Here is a 19,160-nt window from a genome sequence, read left to right on the forward strand (position 1 = left end):
AATAGGATGCACATTAATTATAGTAATTACTTATATCAAGAATGAAACAGTGGATATCAGTATAGTACTCATAAATATTAGTTGGAAGGTAAAAATATTAAAATAAATTCTTCACTATTTATTTGAAATGGTAAATGGAATATAAGTTTTTTAAAGTTGTTCATAACAGAAAAAAGGCAACTCATTAACTGGGTAATAGGAGGCTAATTGAACTAGTCATTTCAAGTTTCTCTACACATATAAAAATGAATGATCTCTTTCTTTCTATTAAAAGCAATTCAGTCTCTACTTTATATATCTCCTTAGTGTTTCCAGATGGATCTTGATCTAAGGCAGAGATTATACACTATATTTATTAGATTTTTTTCAGAAGGTGTGTCAACTGTCCGACTGGATTCCAAATGGGGTCAATTAGAGGAGAAACTTTCTCTGCTTTATAAATCTCATTAATGTTTCCAGATCAATCTTGACCTCAGGCAGATAATAAAATATATATTTGTTACATTTAACCCATAAACATATACATTTCCCTCAGTGAACCATGCTTCATTGCCGATAGCAATGAGAAATCTGAAACACTTCTCATTGAGCACAAATAATAACAAGATTGAGAGGCAGTCAGTCGGACCTGATAAGGGGATGCTGCACACTTGAAAACTGAGAAAGTTATGCAGGGAGGGGCCATCCTGTAACCATATGTACTCCATCTGAATGTTAAAAAATAATCTATGAAATTGGAATATGAAACCCAAGTCTACATAACACTTACAGAGAGGATTGGTCAATGTTAATTGTACTACCACAGTGCGCTGTTATAAGACGTGCCATCTTTGAAGAAGCAGAGAGAGAAAACCCAGGACTTAGGACAAAGAGCATGTCTCTAGTTGTCTGCGAGAAGAGCAGAGACACCGGAGTCTGTGAAACTTATTTTATGGGACAGACCAAGTGGAGCTGTGCCTAAAATATGGAAGTGTGAAACAGAGTCACAGGCCAGCTGCCTCAAGATTTATCTTGAAATAAGTTGTTTTCACTTATAGGAAAATATCCATATATTTACAATAAGACATCTGCAAATCAAAAGCTAAAGAAAAAAATTAAAACAAAATTGAATAATTTCACAACTTCTGCATTCTGAAATCAATCACACATGCAATCAAAAGCATTCATAATTCTTAATTGATTGAAGTGAAAAAAATTGAAAATAAGGTAGACTCAGTAGCGGTAAACTATGGCCTTGATGACAGAATACCACCAGAGATGTAATGATAGAATTTTGGAAGATCAACAACTCATTTATTTCAAATAACTCTTTCAACAACTGCGACATAAAGGACATCTATACACATTTGTCTCACTAGTTGAAATTCACAAGCAACAAATTGTCTATTTCAGTGAAATGTGTTGATAGAGAAATCCAAAATCATTGCCAAGACAAAGCTAGGGACAGGCAATGGAAGAGAACACCAACTGGATATATATGAATTTTAGTTGAATCTAGAGAAAATGACCTTGAATATATTCATTCTCAATTTAGAAACCATTTAAAGAACATGTTTTACACATTGAATAAGAAAGACCAGAGACCACATGAGCTCTGTGAGGGGCAAAAGTATGTCAAAAATTAAAAGAAAAAAAAGATTATTAAGACACAACTACGGGAAAAAAATTACAAAAGTGGATGTCAGAAGAGACTGTGAGACTTGCATTAAAATGTAGAATAGCATTGGAATGCACATACAACAACAAAGTATAAATAACATTATAAAAATCATAATTCCCAAACACTTCAAAACTTTCATAATGAATCTGCACATAGATCAGGAGACACACCTTTGAGAAGGACAATGAGAGAGTTTGTTTTCAAATCAGGAAGTATGTGAAACTTGGTTTTATCATCTTATCATACTTATTCAATTTGTATGTTCAAAGAGTAATCTGAAAAGATAGACTCTGAATTATGCAGCTTCAGACCTCAAGGAAGACTTTAGCAACCTAGGATGTGCAGCAGACAGAAGCTTTCTTGCTGAGGAATGGATTTGGGGCTCTTACTGATGAAGAATGGATTTGGAGCTCTTACTGATGAAAATCACACCAGTAGTTAAAGAAAACAGAGCTCAACCCCTGCAACTGGACTGCTTAACAATATTTGGGATAAAACCCAACTAAACCTACTGCCATCAAGTTGATTCTGAATTCTAGGGAGTAAATAGTACAGGATAGAACTCGTCTCAGGGATTTCTGATGCTGTAAATATTTATGGGAGCAGAGAGTTCAGAGAACCTGAAATGATGACCTTGTGATTAGCAGCTGAGCATGTAACACAATATATAGCAGTGCTCCTTTAAATCTTCAATAGGTGTAGAAAACATTAAAGTTGTCAAGAATTTTATTCTACATGGTCCCACAATCAAAGTCCAAGGAGGCAACAGTCAAAAATTCAAACCACTTACTATACTGCTGGAATTGGACCTCCACTCAAGTAATTACTCAATGCAAGTACATTTGGTCTATCAAATTGCCATGTCATGATGCACAGCCTCCTGGCAGGATCACTGAAGACAAATATGTGCATAAGCAAATGTAGTGAATAAAGCTTATGGTGCCTGGCGAACAAAAGATATAGCATCTGGGGTCTTAAAGACTTGCAGGTAAGTAAGCAGCCATCTAGCTCAGAAGCAACAAAACCCACATGGGAAGAGCACACCAGCCTGAGTGACCATGAGGTGTCAAAGGCATCAGGGATGAGCCATCAAAAAAAATCAGACCTTTGCAAATGAGGGTGACTGCAGAGTGGAGACCCAAACCCATCTGTGGGCAACCTGGATATTCCCTTTCACAAGGGCCCTGTGGAGGAAACCAGCCAGAGTGTAAGGTTACAATGATGAAACATATAACCTTCCTCTTCTTCTTAAATGGTTCCTCCCCCCACTGTCATGACCCCAATCTATCTTACAAATCTGGCCAATCCAGACTATGTACATAGGTACAGATATGAACTGGAAATACATTTGTATAAATAGGAACTGGAAATCCCTTCAGGAGAAGTGTTGAAGTTGGTGATACTCAGAGTGTGGAGTGAAGCTGGGGTAGAAATGGGGGACCGATGACAAGGACCTATATATAACCTCCTCCAAAAGGGGTGGACAATGTAAAAGTGGGTGAAGAGATATGTCGGACAGTGTAAGTTTTGATGCAAAAAATAATTTATAAAATATCCAAGTTCATGTGGGAGGGGGAGTGGGCTTAGAGGGGAAAATGAGTTACTGATATCAAGGACTAGAGTAGAAAGTAAGTATTTTGAAAATGATGATGGCAATAAGTGTACAAATGTGCTTCCCACAATGGTCGTATGTATCCATTGTGATAATAATTGTATAAGCCCCCCAATAAACTATTTTTTTAAAAAAACAAGCAACTGGAAAACATTCTTTACCATGTTAAAGAACAAATGGGTCACATTGAGTGCTAAGGTGCTACTGACCCAGGCCATGTCAGTTTCAAACACTTCATATGCATGGAAAGATGAAAGTTGAATAAGAATAACCAGATTAGAGTTGATGCATTTGAATTATGGTGCTGGAGAAGCGTATTAAACTTACCATGGTTTACCAATAGAGCAAACAAATCTGACTTGAAAGACACACTGCCAGGACACTCCTTGGAAGTATGGGTAGCGAGAATGAGTGGCTCATTCTTTGGACATATTGTCAGAAGAGACCAACCTTCCCCTTCCCCCACAATCAAAACAGAAGGAACCTCATGGCCATGCAGTCAATGTCAACCCATAATGACTCCGTATGGACAAGATAGGACTGCCCTGGTGAATTTCCAACACTCTAACTGTTTATGGGAATAACAAGCTTTGTCCATCCCCCTCAGCGCAGCTTGGGGTTTCCCACCGTGGATTTTGTGGATCTGGATTTCAATCAAATGAGATTTTGAAAAATGACGTCATGCTTGGTGAAGTAGGAAGAAGACGAAAAAATCATGAGAAGGATTGATGTTAATGACAATGCTTCAACTCTGACCTCAAACAGCAGAATGATAGGGAATGATGCAGGGCTGGGCATTGTTTATTTTTATTTTAATTGTGTCTCTACCCTATTCACAACCAATGGGAAGGCACCCAACAACACCACGATGTCTTCTTTCGTACCCCTCTAGCTGTGTCTCCGTGGCATCAGTATGTTTCACCAGGGTGGAACGGAACTGGAGATATATTAACACAGCCTTCCTATTAGGCACAGCATGGATGTTACGGACCTGGTGCTTTAATTTCCCTGCCGTTGTCCGTTGTTTTCCTTACACTGATGATATTATTTGAACTTCTGACAATGTTTATCTGTTAAAGATTACCTGATCACCCATGAGTTTGGGGAGAGGATAACCATAAAAGAATGCTAGAACAGGGAATGGTGGTACAATTTCCTTGGGGTCGTCTTGTTAGATAATAGTTGTATGTTGTCTGAGGCAACAGTGGCTAAAGTAAACGCTTACTTCACAGGTAGGATGCTAAAATTCGTGTAGCCTGTATGGTCTTCTGGTATATGAGAAGGTCTTTATGTTCCCCCTGGCATAGTCCTTGTGGACACTCCATCGATAGAGCAATAAAAGATTTTCACCCAGAACTGGAGCAAAGAATGCAGGAAACTGACAAGAAAGAAAAAGTGGAAAATCCTGGATAAAACACAAAAAGGACTACCAGTCAGGGTGATCACAAGGGAGATGAGAGCACTACTGGTGAGGTGGCCCTAGCGTCCCTTGCCAGCAGATACTTGCTTTATGAATGACTAGTTACAGTATGCCATCTTTAGTGATGGCAGTGGACAAGCATACTTCCACTGACACTGTGCGCTTTGAAACAGATTTGGGGCAAAGTTACCATTAGATCAAATTAAAAGCTGCATGTAGGGCTTCCTCATGAGCCCTAACTCTTAAACCTTGATACAAGCAGTTGGTCAGTAGTGTGTTGTTCTAAGTCCGTGGATTGGTCAATGTATAATAAGCAGCAAGTAACAGCATTGGGGACAGTTTCGATGGGAAGAACCTATGAAGGGGATCTTGTCTCCAAACCTTATATGCAGATCTGTTTTTCATGGAGGCTAGTGACTTCTTTTGTCTTCACAGAATCAACCTCTAACCTAATTTAGAATGGATTATTCAGACGGGAAGCAGTCTTTTGGATACGCCAGAGTAGCAGGCATCTTAAGTGTCTATGTTGACTGCAACATAGCCAAAGAGGCAGGGACACCATTAAAGTACAATGATTTGTGGCTGTTTTAAAGATAGCCACTTATACTCTCACTAATTTACAATGTCAACTTCACGAGTCTGAATATAAATATATATATAGATATACATACATATATCTATATATATGTATATATATTACCCTCTATATTTTCCCCTTGCCTCTCCATTTTTCCACAAGCCTTTGTGCGTGTGTATAATCCTAACAATACAGGCTTCAAAGTGAAAATATTAGTTATACTTAAACAATTATTTTCCGCATTGATCTTTCAAGGCACTGTTCTATATGAGTAAAGTGGAGAAACATTATCTTTTGTAAAAATATTTGAATAAATTAATTAGAAGTTTTAAATGAGTGAACATATTCACATTCAATCTTAAAACATAGTTTGAACTTCACTTTTTCCATTTTAGGAAAATAATGTAGCAATAAATCATAATTTACAGAACAGATCTTGTTGTAAATAAAAGAAAAAAATCACAAAACCTGAGTGCATTCTAAATGTGTACTCAACATGCACACATTTTAAAAATATGCTAGTTAAAAAAGTAGTTATCAAGTACAAATTCAATAGCAAATGAAATTAAAACTGCAAAATTGGAACATGCAAGGTAACATTTTAAACGAAAAAAATGTATTTAGACATGTACCTGGCTCGTTTTTATGGTATGCTTAAATCCAGAATAAATGTCAGCTTTTATTTTTATAGGTTTTTTCCCTACAGACTGTTTGAAAACAACCCGTGAACACTCAAATTGATTATTTATGTGTATAGCACACAATGAGCATATAGAAACCTGAATGATGACTGAGAGAACTTGAAATACATGGAAGCATGTTGACAAATCACAGGAAATGCAGGCTTCTCAAGCATTTTGAAAGTGGACAGCAAGATGTGTTATCACAGGCACCTGCTAAATCTTCAATGATCCATGTAGAAAGGATGCAGAATGACAGCTGTGATATTGCATATGTTCAAAGATCATATTCATTTTCAAATGATTTATTTGCAATGGATATCACTGAAAGAAGGTATTCTAGAAAAGGCAACAAAATGATGCGGGAGAACATACGTCGTATATTATGAATAATGTATGCACATATGTATGAGAACAGAAAAGCATGAACACATTTTAGAATTGTTAGGACATTTGTTCTTTAAATATTTTCAATGTTTTCATGTTATATTCAATGTTAACATATATCATTTTGCTTCATTGTACAACCCAGAGTGTAAAAAGTTTGTTTTCTTTATTGTTGTTTATCTTTAATTTATAAATATTTTCTTTGGGTATGAACTAGTTTACCCCCAATTAATTTGCAAACAATCAGCAAATATCCTTCATAGCAAAGGACGTGGTCAATTAAAAATATTTCAACCCTAACCTCGGACTCTAAGTCAATTCCAACAAATAATGACACTATCAGTCAAGGTGGTGAGAGCTCATGAAGTTTCCATGAATATGTAATGAAGTTGGTGATACATCCTTTTATGAAGGAGCAGGTGGGAGATTCCAACGACAGAACACTGGCTTGGCAGGTGACTGCTCTAACCGTTATTCTATCAGGCCTGTTTAAACATTTCACAGATGTAAAGAGTAACACTCACTAGTATGATCTGAAGTACTGCAGCACTGACGATGTCTAATGTCACAATTAATTTAGGGACAAGGAAATGATATGTATTTTCCCAGGCTAGAAGAAGCAAGTTGGCAGAATAAATAACTTAATAGAGCAATGTAGATGACTAATTGACTCAGAATTTACAACTGGTGTGTCAAATTATAAAAAGTGTAAAACAAGTGCTGGCAAACGATGTGCTATACTTCTCAGTATAACACATTTAAATGAGGGGTTTAACTAGTACTTTACCTTATTGAAAACAACGTTGATGATTAGAAATTTAAGATCCCACCTAATTTTCGGTAAAATATTTCTATTAAAAATGACATGTTTATTATTGGACCAAAATAATAGAAACAGAACCTATTTGGGACAAAGTCTCTTAAAGAGCAAATGGTTTTAAGAAAGGATGACCTACAGAATAACTAGTGTAAGAAAAAGAAACATTAAGATGAAATACTTACAACACTGTCATCTTACATGTCTGGTGCTCTCCATCTTCTGCAGAAGTCTAATGACAGCATTTTTTACTTCTTTGTTCCTAAGACTATAAATGAGCGGGTTCAGCATGGGGATCACAATAGTGTAAAAAACAGAAGCCACTTGGTCTTTTCCTAAGGAGTAGGAGCTACGTGGCTTTAAGTAAGTAAAAATCATGGTACCATAGAAGATGGTGACTCCCAGCAGGTGAGAGGCACAGGTGGAGAAGGCTCTTTGCTTCCCTGATGTGGAATTGATTTTCAGGATAGTAGAGAGAATGGATGCATAAGACACACTAATTGAGGTAAGAGACACCACTAGGGTGGATCCAGCAAAGATGAAAATTATGAACTCCACTTCATGTGTGTCAATGCAGGAGAGGGTTAAAATTGGAGTGATGTCACAGAAAAAATGATGAATGATATTTGAATTGCAGAAATGCAAGGTGTAAATGGGCAGAACAGTAATACAAGAATCAAAAATGCCAATCAAGTAGGATACAGTGATGAGAGAGCGGCAGAGGGATGGGGACATGATGACTGGGTATTGTAGAGGATTGCAGATTGCTACATAGCGATCATAGGCCATTGCGGCCAGAAGAAAACATTCTGTAGCACCCAATAAGACAAAAAAATACAATTGAGCAAAACAGCTTCCAAATGCAATATGCTTGGTGGCAAATATTAAGTTTTCCAAGGTTTTAGGAGTAATGACTGATGAGTAGTTGAGATCAAGGAATGACAGGTGACTGAGGAAGAAATACATGGGCGTGTGGAGGTGAAGGTCCAGTCGAATGATGAGGATCATCCCTGCGTTCCCCAGCACAGTAACCAGGAAGATTAGGAGAAATAGATGAAAGAGGACTAGCCGGAGCTCTTCAGAGTCTGTCAGTCCCAAAAGGATGAAGTCAGGCACGTTCGTGTTGTTCCTTTGACCCATATTTTACAACTTCCTAGATCTACAGAAGAAAGTATGTACTCAGCATGGGACCCTTCATTCAGGTTTTGCTTGTTTTCTTCTTCTATAAATTCATTAAAAAGAGTGGATTGTACAGATGAAATCTAATTCATTGCCACTTTTAAATGGGTATTAATGGTATTGGAAACTTTATAATAGAATGGAACAACTTTTTTGCAATTAGAATGAAACTAACAATGGCCCCAATTTTTCACTTTAACATCTTTAAACCCAGGAAATATCTTACCAAAGCTTTACTGTCATATGCATTTTTAAAAAGTACACTGGAATAATAGTTGAATAAATTTTTCCAAATTTACAGAGAGTAAATATTGATTAAATGATTCCACCACATGACCAATATTGCCAAGCATCCTTACAATACTGTTTTCTTGGTTACCATTACATTCAACATCCTGAGGCAAAGTATATGTGGGTAGGATACAATTACAGAAAAACATCCCTTGCTGCTTTTCGTTCCCAATGTTATGTATTATTTAGAGTAGGTATGCATTGGGCTCCTTCTTAAAAAGGCAGCAGTTTGAAGCCACCGGTCACTCTTGGGGAGAAAGACTCAGTTTCTATTCCTGTAAAATTTCAGGGCCTCACAGAGGCAGTTCTTTCTGGTCCTATAGGGTTGCACTGAGTGGGAAACAACTGGCTAATTAGATACATCAACCATTAGGATTTTTATTAAAATGTTAATGATAACATATGTATTGGAAATACAGAATATGTATTTCAACTAGGAATTTTGCTCACTTAAATTTTTATTGAGGAATTCCTGTGAATTTGATTTTTTCCTTTTTAAAATAAATGAACATTTTATATATACTCTTGATTCAATCAACTCTATATATCTGTCTGCACAAATTCTGGCTCTACCAAGGGCAAGGTCTACATTTATACACACACACATGTACATATGGTGAGAGAGAAAGAAAACATATTTGCACCTATTTTTACTGTGTCTCAATAGTAACAGCTCTGACTTTAACCAAGTGCAAATGTACTGCTGTCAGTTAACTCAGACCTATGGGGGTTCCTGATCACCTTTTTCCAGTGGAGCCGCTATGAGCTCAAGCTCCTGATATTCTGACTAGCAGCTGGGCACTTCCCAACTAAGTCAAATGACCCTCTCTGATCTTACCATACAGCCTCCAATTTTTAGAAATAGACTTACCATGAGCCAAAGGAAGGTGGCAATTTTTCATCTTAATGGATCTATCTAGATATTGATCGAGGATAAATATTTCTTCCTAGTAAAATATATAAAGAAATTAAGACCAAATGTACTGTGATGGAATAATATTTTCTTTTCAGGAGCATTAATTCTGAATTTTGTATAAACATTTTTTCTGAGATAGCGTAAATTAATTTCAAATATTAGTTAGTTGCTATCCAAATGTGATGTTCACCGGTTAACTACCTTTCTAAAGCGTACCCGGGAGCTATTTTGAATGCAAGTAGAGCAGAGTGACCCTAACCTGTCACTCTACTCAGTCCAGTGCATCTCGCATATGAGGCCCTGCTGAAAATGCAACATTTGGTCATCTGAGGGGACTAATTTCTTTGGGAGGTTGGTTGGCACATTCCCAAGAATAAATGTTTAGAGAAGGTGGATTCCAGTTAGGCTTGTAATAGAAAGTTATGTGCCCCCTTGGTAGTTACATGACACAGAGCATGGTGGTTTTTGTCTTACTTTGTGATAACCTCCAGTTTTTAATAGAATATCAGAGAAACCGTTTCCAGAGACATATTTAATTGATTTGTAACATGAAGCTCCAGTAATTCAATATAATAGTATGTATTCATACTGAGTTATTTTTATGTTTTAAAGACCAGGACTATTTTAGGAATAAGATAAATTCATTTATGAAAGTTAAAATATAAGAAAATAAAGATTAATAAGGAATGTTACTATGTTGATGCATCTTTTTCTAGGTATTCTCCTCTAACTGTATAGAATGCTAATATTATGTGCTCTACATCCACTCCTGATTTTATCCTTGAAAATTAAAAGGAGTCTTGACTTAAGTTAGATTAGCATTTTATAAATCCTACAACTCCAGGTAGCTTACATTGCCAAGTGACCTCCAGCTTAATTCCTACTGAGAGTATTCAGCAGCAGATGGATTGTCATGTGAGCAATCTCAAGTAAAAATAATGTTAGATTAATACTCAGGTAATCAGTAAAAATCAAAAGCAAAGTCACAGACATATTATGAGCTAGAATCAACTAGATGGCAGTGCATTTGGTTTTCGTATGCTCTGGAGAAGAACATACAATGTTACACATTAGGTCACTGCTCTCCATATTTTAAGTGCCAATCACTACAGCATCTCTAGGACCGGTCTCCCTGGCAACATGTGCTACCTATTTGAGGTGCAGACTCTCTATCCTAGCCTCTAAGGAGAATTCTCATAGCTTTCTTTATCAGACAGTTTGGGTTTTCTTTGCAGCATTCCATCCTACTTTCAATATTATCTCCAGAACCATAATTCATAGACATCACTTCTCCTTCCATATTCCTTACTCAATTTCCAATCTTAAAAAGCATACTAGGGCCTTGAAATAACATAACCTGGATCGAGCTCACCTCAGGCCTCCAAGTAACACCCTTGTTTGTCAATTGTCTAAAGAAGTCTTGAGAAGCAGATTTCCCTCATGTCTCTGGGTCGTTTGACTACTGCTTCCATGGGCATCCATTGTGGAACCTTGACAAAATCCTTATAAATTTCAAACTTTTCTACATTTTGCGTGCTTCTGCGGTGAGTCCAGTTGTGAGGACTTTGATCTTCACATTGAGTTGTAATCTACACTAGAGTCGACAATCCTCGATCTTTGCTACAAGTGCTTCAATTCTTCCTCAGTTTCAGCAAGCATGGTCATAGCATTTTCATAACATCCCAGATGGTTAACAAGTCCTCCTGCAATCCAGATTCCACAATGTCCTTCCTACAATCCAGCTCCTCTGAGGATTCATTCTGAGACATATTAAGGGAACTAGTATGGTCAGAGTATGAAACCTTGACACACAACTTTCCTGGTTTTTAATCATGCAGTATTTTCTGGATCTATATGCATGATTCATTTTTCTCACTTGGTGAAAATGTGGAAGACTTTTAGCATTAGCGGGTGAAGATCAAGAATTGCAGACTATAGTATGCATTACAACTTAATTTTAAAGGAAACCATTACAACAACAAAGAAACCAGTGTTATAAAGTATTTTACTCTCAGAAACCCATAGGTGCAAGTCTACTCAGTTCTATAGGGTTCTTAAGAGTTGGAATCATCTTACTGACATCTAGTTTTGCTAATAAAGGAAATATTATCAATGTACAAAGAAGAAATATATAATTTTATAATTGTAATTTGAGCATTCAATATTCCTCAGTCAGTAACAGATATTTTTAAATTTATTTAATGATATTTAACATACCTTTAAAATAATACAAAAGTCAAGGGGGCAATTTCACAAGGACATTTTTAATGTTTTGGAAATTGAGTGAAAATGACAATAGAACTGTTCTACAAATATACAAAGTAGCTTAACTACTGTGTAAATGACAGCTGGTATAGAATTAATGGTTACATAAGGAACTCACAGAGCCAAATAAGTGGCACATCGTTGGCAAGAAGAAACTAAAAATCTAAGGTAACAAAAAAATCTAAGGTAACAAGAAAAAATATAAATATAATTAAAGAAAAACAATAAGAAAAAAGTGAAAACTCCACAAGCAAGCTAAATGCAATCGAGTGCAGTTCAATTCATAGAGACCAAATACAAATAAGCATAATTGGTTGGGTCAGAAAGTGACATAATTTTTGTCCTTATTAGGTGCTATTGAGTCGGTTCCAAGAACTGGCAACCCTATGTACAACAGGCTGAAACAATGTCCAGTGCTGAGCCATTTTCACAACTGTTTTTAGGTTTGAGCTCAGTGTTGTAGCCACTGTGTCCCCTCACTTTGTTGAGGCCATTCCTCTTTATTAGCCATGCCTGTACTATACCCAATGTTATGCCTTTCTCTATGGACATGTCTCTCCACATATCAACTCCAAATTATGCGAGAATACGCCTTACCATCCTTACTTACAATTCTGGCTGGACTTCTTTCAAGACAGATCTGTTGGTTCTTTGGGCAATCTATGGTACTATATGTTCTCCATTGATCTTGGTGTGACCTGTGGTTCCGCTGCGAGCCTGTGGTTTTTCCTATACCTTGTGGTGTTTTCCACATTGAGGACGTTAACACTTGATCCTCATCAGCAAGTGTTTCATGTCTTCCTCCCTTTCATTGAACAATTCTCTGTCATCTGCACCTCAAAGTTGAGACCAAACCTGGATTCATTTCTGACACTTCATTCATCTTCATTTAGTCTAACGTTCCTAAACTATTTGATCAGCATAAAGATTGAACCCTGACACACATCTTTCTTGATTTTCAAACATTCAGAGTGCCCTTATTCAGTTCACACAGGTAACACTTTCATGGGTTCTAAAAGAGCACAATTAAGGTTCTTGGAATTTTTATTCTTGAGAAGAATAGTAATTCTCAAAGTTATTCATAGATGGTTATGATTCTCAAATTATAATGTCTTCTAATAATCAATAAAACAGTTTTGGCTGTCCCTGTTTCTTTTTGAAATACCACTGACATAGTTCCAGGGTCACAGCAGCACGGAAGCATCCACAGTACAGCACACTGACAGATAAGTGGCGGTGTGTCTATTTATTGGAATGGAAATTCTCATCTCTCTCCAGTGAAGCAGCTGCTGCTTTGAGTGCCTCACTTTCCAGGTAACACCTGAACTCATACCCAGTGTGTTAGGACAGGTTGGTTTGAAGAACAAATCAAAGGACACTCATGATGTATGTATAATATCTTAATATCACAGAGAAATTTTACATTTAAAAAATCCCAGCTCATTCCAGATAGCATGTCTAAGTGCGATATTAGTCCATAAGTCTGATATGAATCCATCAATCCTTCTTCAGTCTCATGCATCACATGCAATCATGCAAAATTCTGGAGGATCACACACCCGTGGGTACAAAATCTGTGCATCTGATTGTGGTGGAAGCCACTCCAGGTGTCTCACAAGCCTTAGTCTGACTCCATGTCACTTGTCAAAGGGAAAGTCAATCAGAGATTGGCTCATCCAGGACTCAGCAAGTCTTCTTGTGGCTTGTCAACAGGAAGACACAGCAGAGAGGAATAGAGATCTGAGAGCCTTTTCTCTCGCTAGCCCTCCAATCATCCTGAGACCTGATTGACAGACTAAACTGCATCCCTTCACTGTTAGTACTTTCCCGTTGACACAAAATTATGTAAGTAACAGACCCAATGTTTAATCAGTTGATCAGGTTAATCAAAAAGTAAAGAGAAGGGACATTAATAATAGTAATTATTTATATAAAGAATGAAACAGTGGATACCAGTATATTACTCATAAATATTATTCGGAAGATGAAAGTATTAAAATGAATTCTTCACTATTTATTCGGAATCATAAATGGAATACAATTTCTTTAAAGTTGTTCATAACAGAAAAAAAGGCAACTCATTAACTGCGTGATGGGAGACAAATTGAATTAGTCATTTCAAGCTTTCTCTACACATATAAAAATGAATGATTTCTTTCTTTCTGGTTTATGTTTCTCATTATTGTTGACAGATGGATCTTGATATAAGGCAGAGATTATAAAATGTATTTATGACTTTTTTCAGAAGGTGTGGCAACTGTCCATCGGGATTCCAAATGGGGTCAATTAAGAGGGATATTTTCTCTGATTTATAAATCTCATTAATGTTTCCAGATCAATCTTGATCTAAGGCAGAGAATATAAAATATAATTATTACATTTAACCCATAAACAAATACATTTCCCTGAGTGAACCATGCTTCATTGCTAATAGCAGTGAGAAATCTGAAACATTCCTCATTGTACAGAAACAGTAACACGAATGGGAGGGAGACAGTCAGACTTGACAAGGGGATGCTGCACACTTGAAAACAGAAAATTAAGCTAGGATCATCTATCCTGTCACCATGTGTACTCCATCTGAATGTGAAAAAATAATCTGCGAAATGGGAATATGAAACCCGAGTCTACATAACACTTACAGAGAGGATTGGTCAATTTTAATTATACTACCACAGTACACTGTTACAAGACATGCCATCTTTAAAGAGGCAGAGAGAGAAAGCCCAGGACTTAGGCCAAAGAGATTGACTCTTGTTTTCTGTAAGAAGATCAGAGACACCGGAGTCTGTGAAACTTATTTTATGGGACAGACCAAGTGGAGCTGGGTCTACAATATGGAACTGTGAAACAGAGTCACAGGCCAGCTGCCTCAAGTTTTTCTTGAGATAAGTTGCTGTCACTTATAGGAAAATATCTATATATCTACAAAAAGACATCTATAAATTAAAAGCTAAAGTAAAAAATTAAAACAAAAATTGAATAATTTCACAACTTCTGCAGTCTGAAAATGACCAAACATGAAATCAAAAGCATTCATGATTCTTAATTGATTGAAATGAAAAAATTGAAAACAAAGTAGACTCAGTAGTGGGAAACTATGACTGTGATGATAGAAATACCACAACAGATGTAATGATAGAATTTTGAAAGATCAACAACTCATTTATTTCAAATAACTCTTTCAACAACTTCAACATGGAGAACATCTGTACACATTTATCTTGCTAGTTGAATTTCACAAGAAACAATTTGTGTATTTCAGTGAAATATGATGATGGAGAAACTCAAAATCATTGCCAAGACAAAGCTAGGGACAACAATGGAACAGGTAACCAACTGGATACATACAAATTTAAGTTGAATCTAGAGAAAATGACCTTGAGTATACTCAATCTCAATTTATAAACCATCTCAAGAACATATTTTACACATTGAACACAAAAGACCAGAGACAATATAAGGTCTGTGATGGTCAAAAATATGTCATAAATTAGAAGAAAAAAAAGATTATTAAGACACGACTATGGGAAAAAAAGTACAAAAGTGGATGTCAGAAGAGACTGTGAGACTTGCGTTAAAATATAGAATAGCATTGAAATGCACATACAATAACAAAGTATAAATAACTTTATAAAAATCATAATTCCAAAACACTTCAATACTTTCATTTTGAATCTGCACATAGATCGAGACATTCCTTTGAGGAGGACAATGAGAGAGTTTGTTCTAAAATCAGGAAGTATGTGAAGCTTGGTTAACATCTTATAATACTTATTCAATTTGTATGTTGGACAAATAATCTGAGAAGCTGGACTCTGAATTATGCAGCTTCAGAACTCAAGGAAGACTCTTTAGCAACCTAGGATGTGCAGCAGACAGAACCTTCCTTGCTGAGGGCAGAATGGATTTGGAGCTCTTCTGATGAAGATCACACCAGTAGTTAAATAAAACATAGCCAAACCCCTACTAATGGACTGATAAAAAATATTGTGATAAAACCAAACTAAACCTACTGCCATCAAGGTGACTCTGAATACTAGTGAGCAAATAGTACAGGGTAGAACTCATCTCTAGGATTTCTGATGCTGTAAATAATTATGTAAGCAGAGAGTTCAGAGAGTCTGAACTACTGACCTTGTGATTAGCAGCTCAGCATGTAACCCAATATACTGCAAGTGCTCCTTTAAAATTTAAATTGATGGGAAAAACATTAACATTGTCAAGAATTTTATTTTACATGGTCCCACAATCAAAGTCCAAGGAGGCAACAGAAAAGAAATCAAAACACTTACTGTACTGAAGATAAGTTGTAATTGGACCTCCACTCAAGTACTTACTCAATGCAAGTACATTTGTTCTATTAAATTGCCATGCCATAATGCACACCTTCCTGACAAGATCAGTGAAGACAAATATCTGCATATGTGCATAAGCAAATGTGGTGAGCAAAGCTTATGGTGCCAGGCAAACAAAAGATATAGCATCTTGGGTACTAAAGAATTGCAGGTGAACAAGCAGCCATCTAGCTCAGAAGCAACAACATCCACATGGGAAGAACACACCAGCCTGAGTGACCATGAGGTGTCAAAGGGAACAGGGATGAGCCATCAAAGAACAAAAAAATCATATCATTGCAAATGAGGGTGACTGCAGAATGGAGACCTAAAGCCCATCTGTTGGCAACCTGGACATGCCCTTCACAAGGGTCTTGCAGAGGGAACTAGCCAGTCAGAATGTAAGGTAACAATGATGAAACTTATAACCTTCCCTTTCTTCTTAAATGGTTCTTCCCCCCACTGTCATGACCCCAAACTACCTTACAAGTCTGTCCAGTCCAGACAATATACATAGGTACAGATATGAACTGGAAATAAATTTGTATAGATATGAACTGGAAATCCTTCAGGAGGAGTATTGAGGTTGGCAATACTCAGAGTGTGGAGGAAAGGTGGGGTAGAAAGGGTGAACCGATGACAAGGACCTATTTATAACCTCCTCTATGGCGGGTGGACAATAGAAAAGTGGGTGAAGGGATATGTCGGACTGTGTAAGTTCTGACAGCAAAATAATAATTTATAAATTATCAAAGTTCTTGAGAGAGGGGCAGCGGGATTGGAGGGAGAAAAGAAGGTGCTGATATCAAGGGATTAAGTAGAATGCAAGTATTTTGAAAATGATGACGGCAATAACTGTAGAAATTTGCTTCACACAATGGTCGTATGTATAGATTGTGATAACAATCGTATGAGCCCCCCAATAAATTTTTTTTAAAACAAGTAGCTGGATAACATTCTTTAGAATGTTAAAGAACAAAAGGGTCACAATGAGTGATAAGGTTCCACTGACCCAGGCCATGTCAGTTTCAATCACTTCATATACATGGAAAGATAAAAGTTGAATAAGAAAAACCAGAGCAGAGTTGATGCATTTGAATTATGGTGTTGGAGAAGAGTATTAAATATAGCATGGTCTGCCAATACAGCAAACAAATCTGCCTTGAAAGACACACTGCCAAGAAACTCCTTGGAAGTGAGGGCAGTGAGAATGAGTGGCTCATTCTTTGGACACATTGTCAGAAGAGACCAAGCTGCCCCCTCCCCTAGAATCAAAACAGAAGGAACCTCACTGCTATGGAGTCAATGTCAACTCATCATGATTCTGTACGGACAAGATGGGACTGCCCTGGTGGATTTCCATCACTGTAACTGTTTATGGGAAAAGTAAGCCTTGTCTATCTCCCTCAGCGCAGCTGGGGTTTCCCACTGTGGATCTTGTGGATCTGGATTGCAGTGGGATGGGCTTTTGAAAAATGACATCATGCTTGGTGTAGTAGGAAGAAGACGAAGAACGTCATGAGAAGGATTGATGTTAATGACAATGCTTCAACTCTGACCTCAAACAGCAGAATGATAGGGAATGATGCAGGGCTGGGCATAGTTTATTTTATTTTAATTGTGTCTCTACCCTATTCACAACCAATGGGAAGACACCCAACAACACCACGATGTCTTCTTTCGCACCCCTCTAGCTGTGTCTCCGTGGCATCAGTATGTCTTCACCAGGGTGGAACGGAACTGGAGATATATTGACACAGCCTTCCTATTAGGCACAGCATGGATGTTATGGACCTGGTGCTTTAATTTCCCTGCCGATGTCCGTTGTTTTCCTTACACTGATGATATTATTTGAACTTCTGACAATGTTTATCTGTTAATGATTATCTGATCATCCATGTGAATGGGGAGAGGATAACCATAAAAGAATGCTAAAACTGGGAATGGTGGTAAAATTTCCTTGGGGTCGTCTTGTTAGATAATAGTTGTATGTTGTCTGAGGCAACAGTGGCTAAATTACAAGCTTACTTCACAGGTAGGATGCTAAAATGCATGTAGCCTGAATGGTGTTCTGTTTTATGAGAAGGTCTTTATGCCCCACTTGGCACAGTTCTTGAGGCCACTCTATTGATAGAGCAATAAAAGACTATCTCCCAGGACTGGAGCAATGAATGAAGGAAACTGACAAGAATGAAAAAATGGTAAATTCTGGATAAAACACAGAAAGGACTACCAGTCAGGGTGATCACAAGGGAGATGAGAGCACTACTGTTAAGGTGGCCCCAGCATCACTTGCCAGCAGATCCTTGCTCTATGAATGGCTAGTTACAGTATGCCATCTTTAGTGATGGCAGTGGACAGGCATACTTCCACTGACACTGTGTGCTTTGAAACCGATTTGGGGCAAAGTTACCATTAGATCAAATTAAAGGCTGCATGTAGGGCTTCCTCATGAGCCCTAACCCTTAAACCTTGATACAAGTACTTGGCCAGTAGGGTGTTGTTCTAACTCCATGGATTGGTCAATATATAATAAGCAGCAAGTGACAGCAGTGGGCAAAGTTTTGATGGGAAGAACCTATGAAGGACATCTTGTCTCCAAACCTCATATGTGAATCTGTTTTTCATGGAGGCTAGTGACTTCTTTTGTCTTCACAGTATCAAGAAGCAGGTGCTCCAAACTAAGTTAGAATGGAGTATTCAGACGGGAAGCTGTTGATTGGATACACCAGAGTAGCAGGCATCTTAAGTACTCATGTTGACTGCAACATAGCCAAAGAGTCAGGGACACCAGTAAATTACAATAATTTATGGCTGTTTTAAAGATAGCCCCTTATACCCTCACTAATGTATGCGGTCACCTACAAGGTTCTGAATATAAATATATATATGTGACTCTCTATATTTTCCCTATGCCTTTTCATTTTTCCACAAGACTTTGTGTGTGTGTATGTATAATCCTAACAATACAGACTTCAAAGTAAAAATATTAGTTATACTTAAACAATGATTTTCATCC

The 19,160-nt window shown here is 37.2% G+C and overlaps 1 protein-coding gene across 1 annotated transcript; it reads right to left on the bottom strand.

The window, feature by feature from the left end:
- Positions 1 to 7,345: 7,345 nt before the first annotated feature.
- Positions 7,346 to 8,293, bottom strand: LOC142446423 (olfactory receptor 8H1-like). Its single transcript, XM_075548176.1, has one exon. The coding sequence runs from the start codon at positions 8,291 to 8,293 to the stop codon at positions 7,346 to 7,348; it is 948 nt and encodes a 315-aa protein (XP_075404291.1).
- Positions 8,294 to 19,160: the final 10,867 nt, after the last annotated feature.

The sequence above is a fragment of the Tenrec ecaudatus genome, chromosome 4 (genome assembly GCF_050624435.1).
Source record: "Tenrec ecaudatus isolate mTenEca1 chromosome 4, mTenEca1.hap1, whole genome shotgun sequence".
Lineage (NCBI taxonomy): Eukaryota > Metazoa > Chordata > Mammalia > Afrosoricida > Tenrecidae > Tenrec > Tenrec ecaudatus.

Coding starts and splice junctions, on each gene's coding strand:
- LOC142446423 (XM_075548176.1), bottom strand. CDS start 8,293: ATGGGTCAAAGGAACAACACGAACGTGCCTGACTTCATCCTTTTGGGA.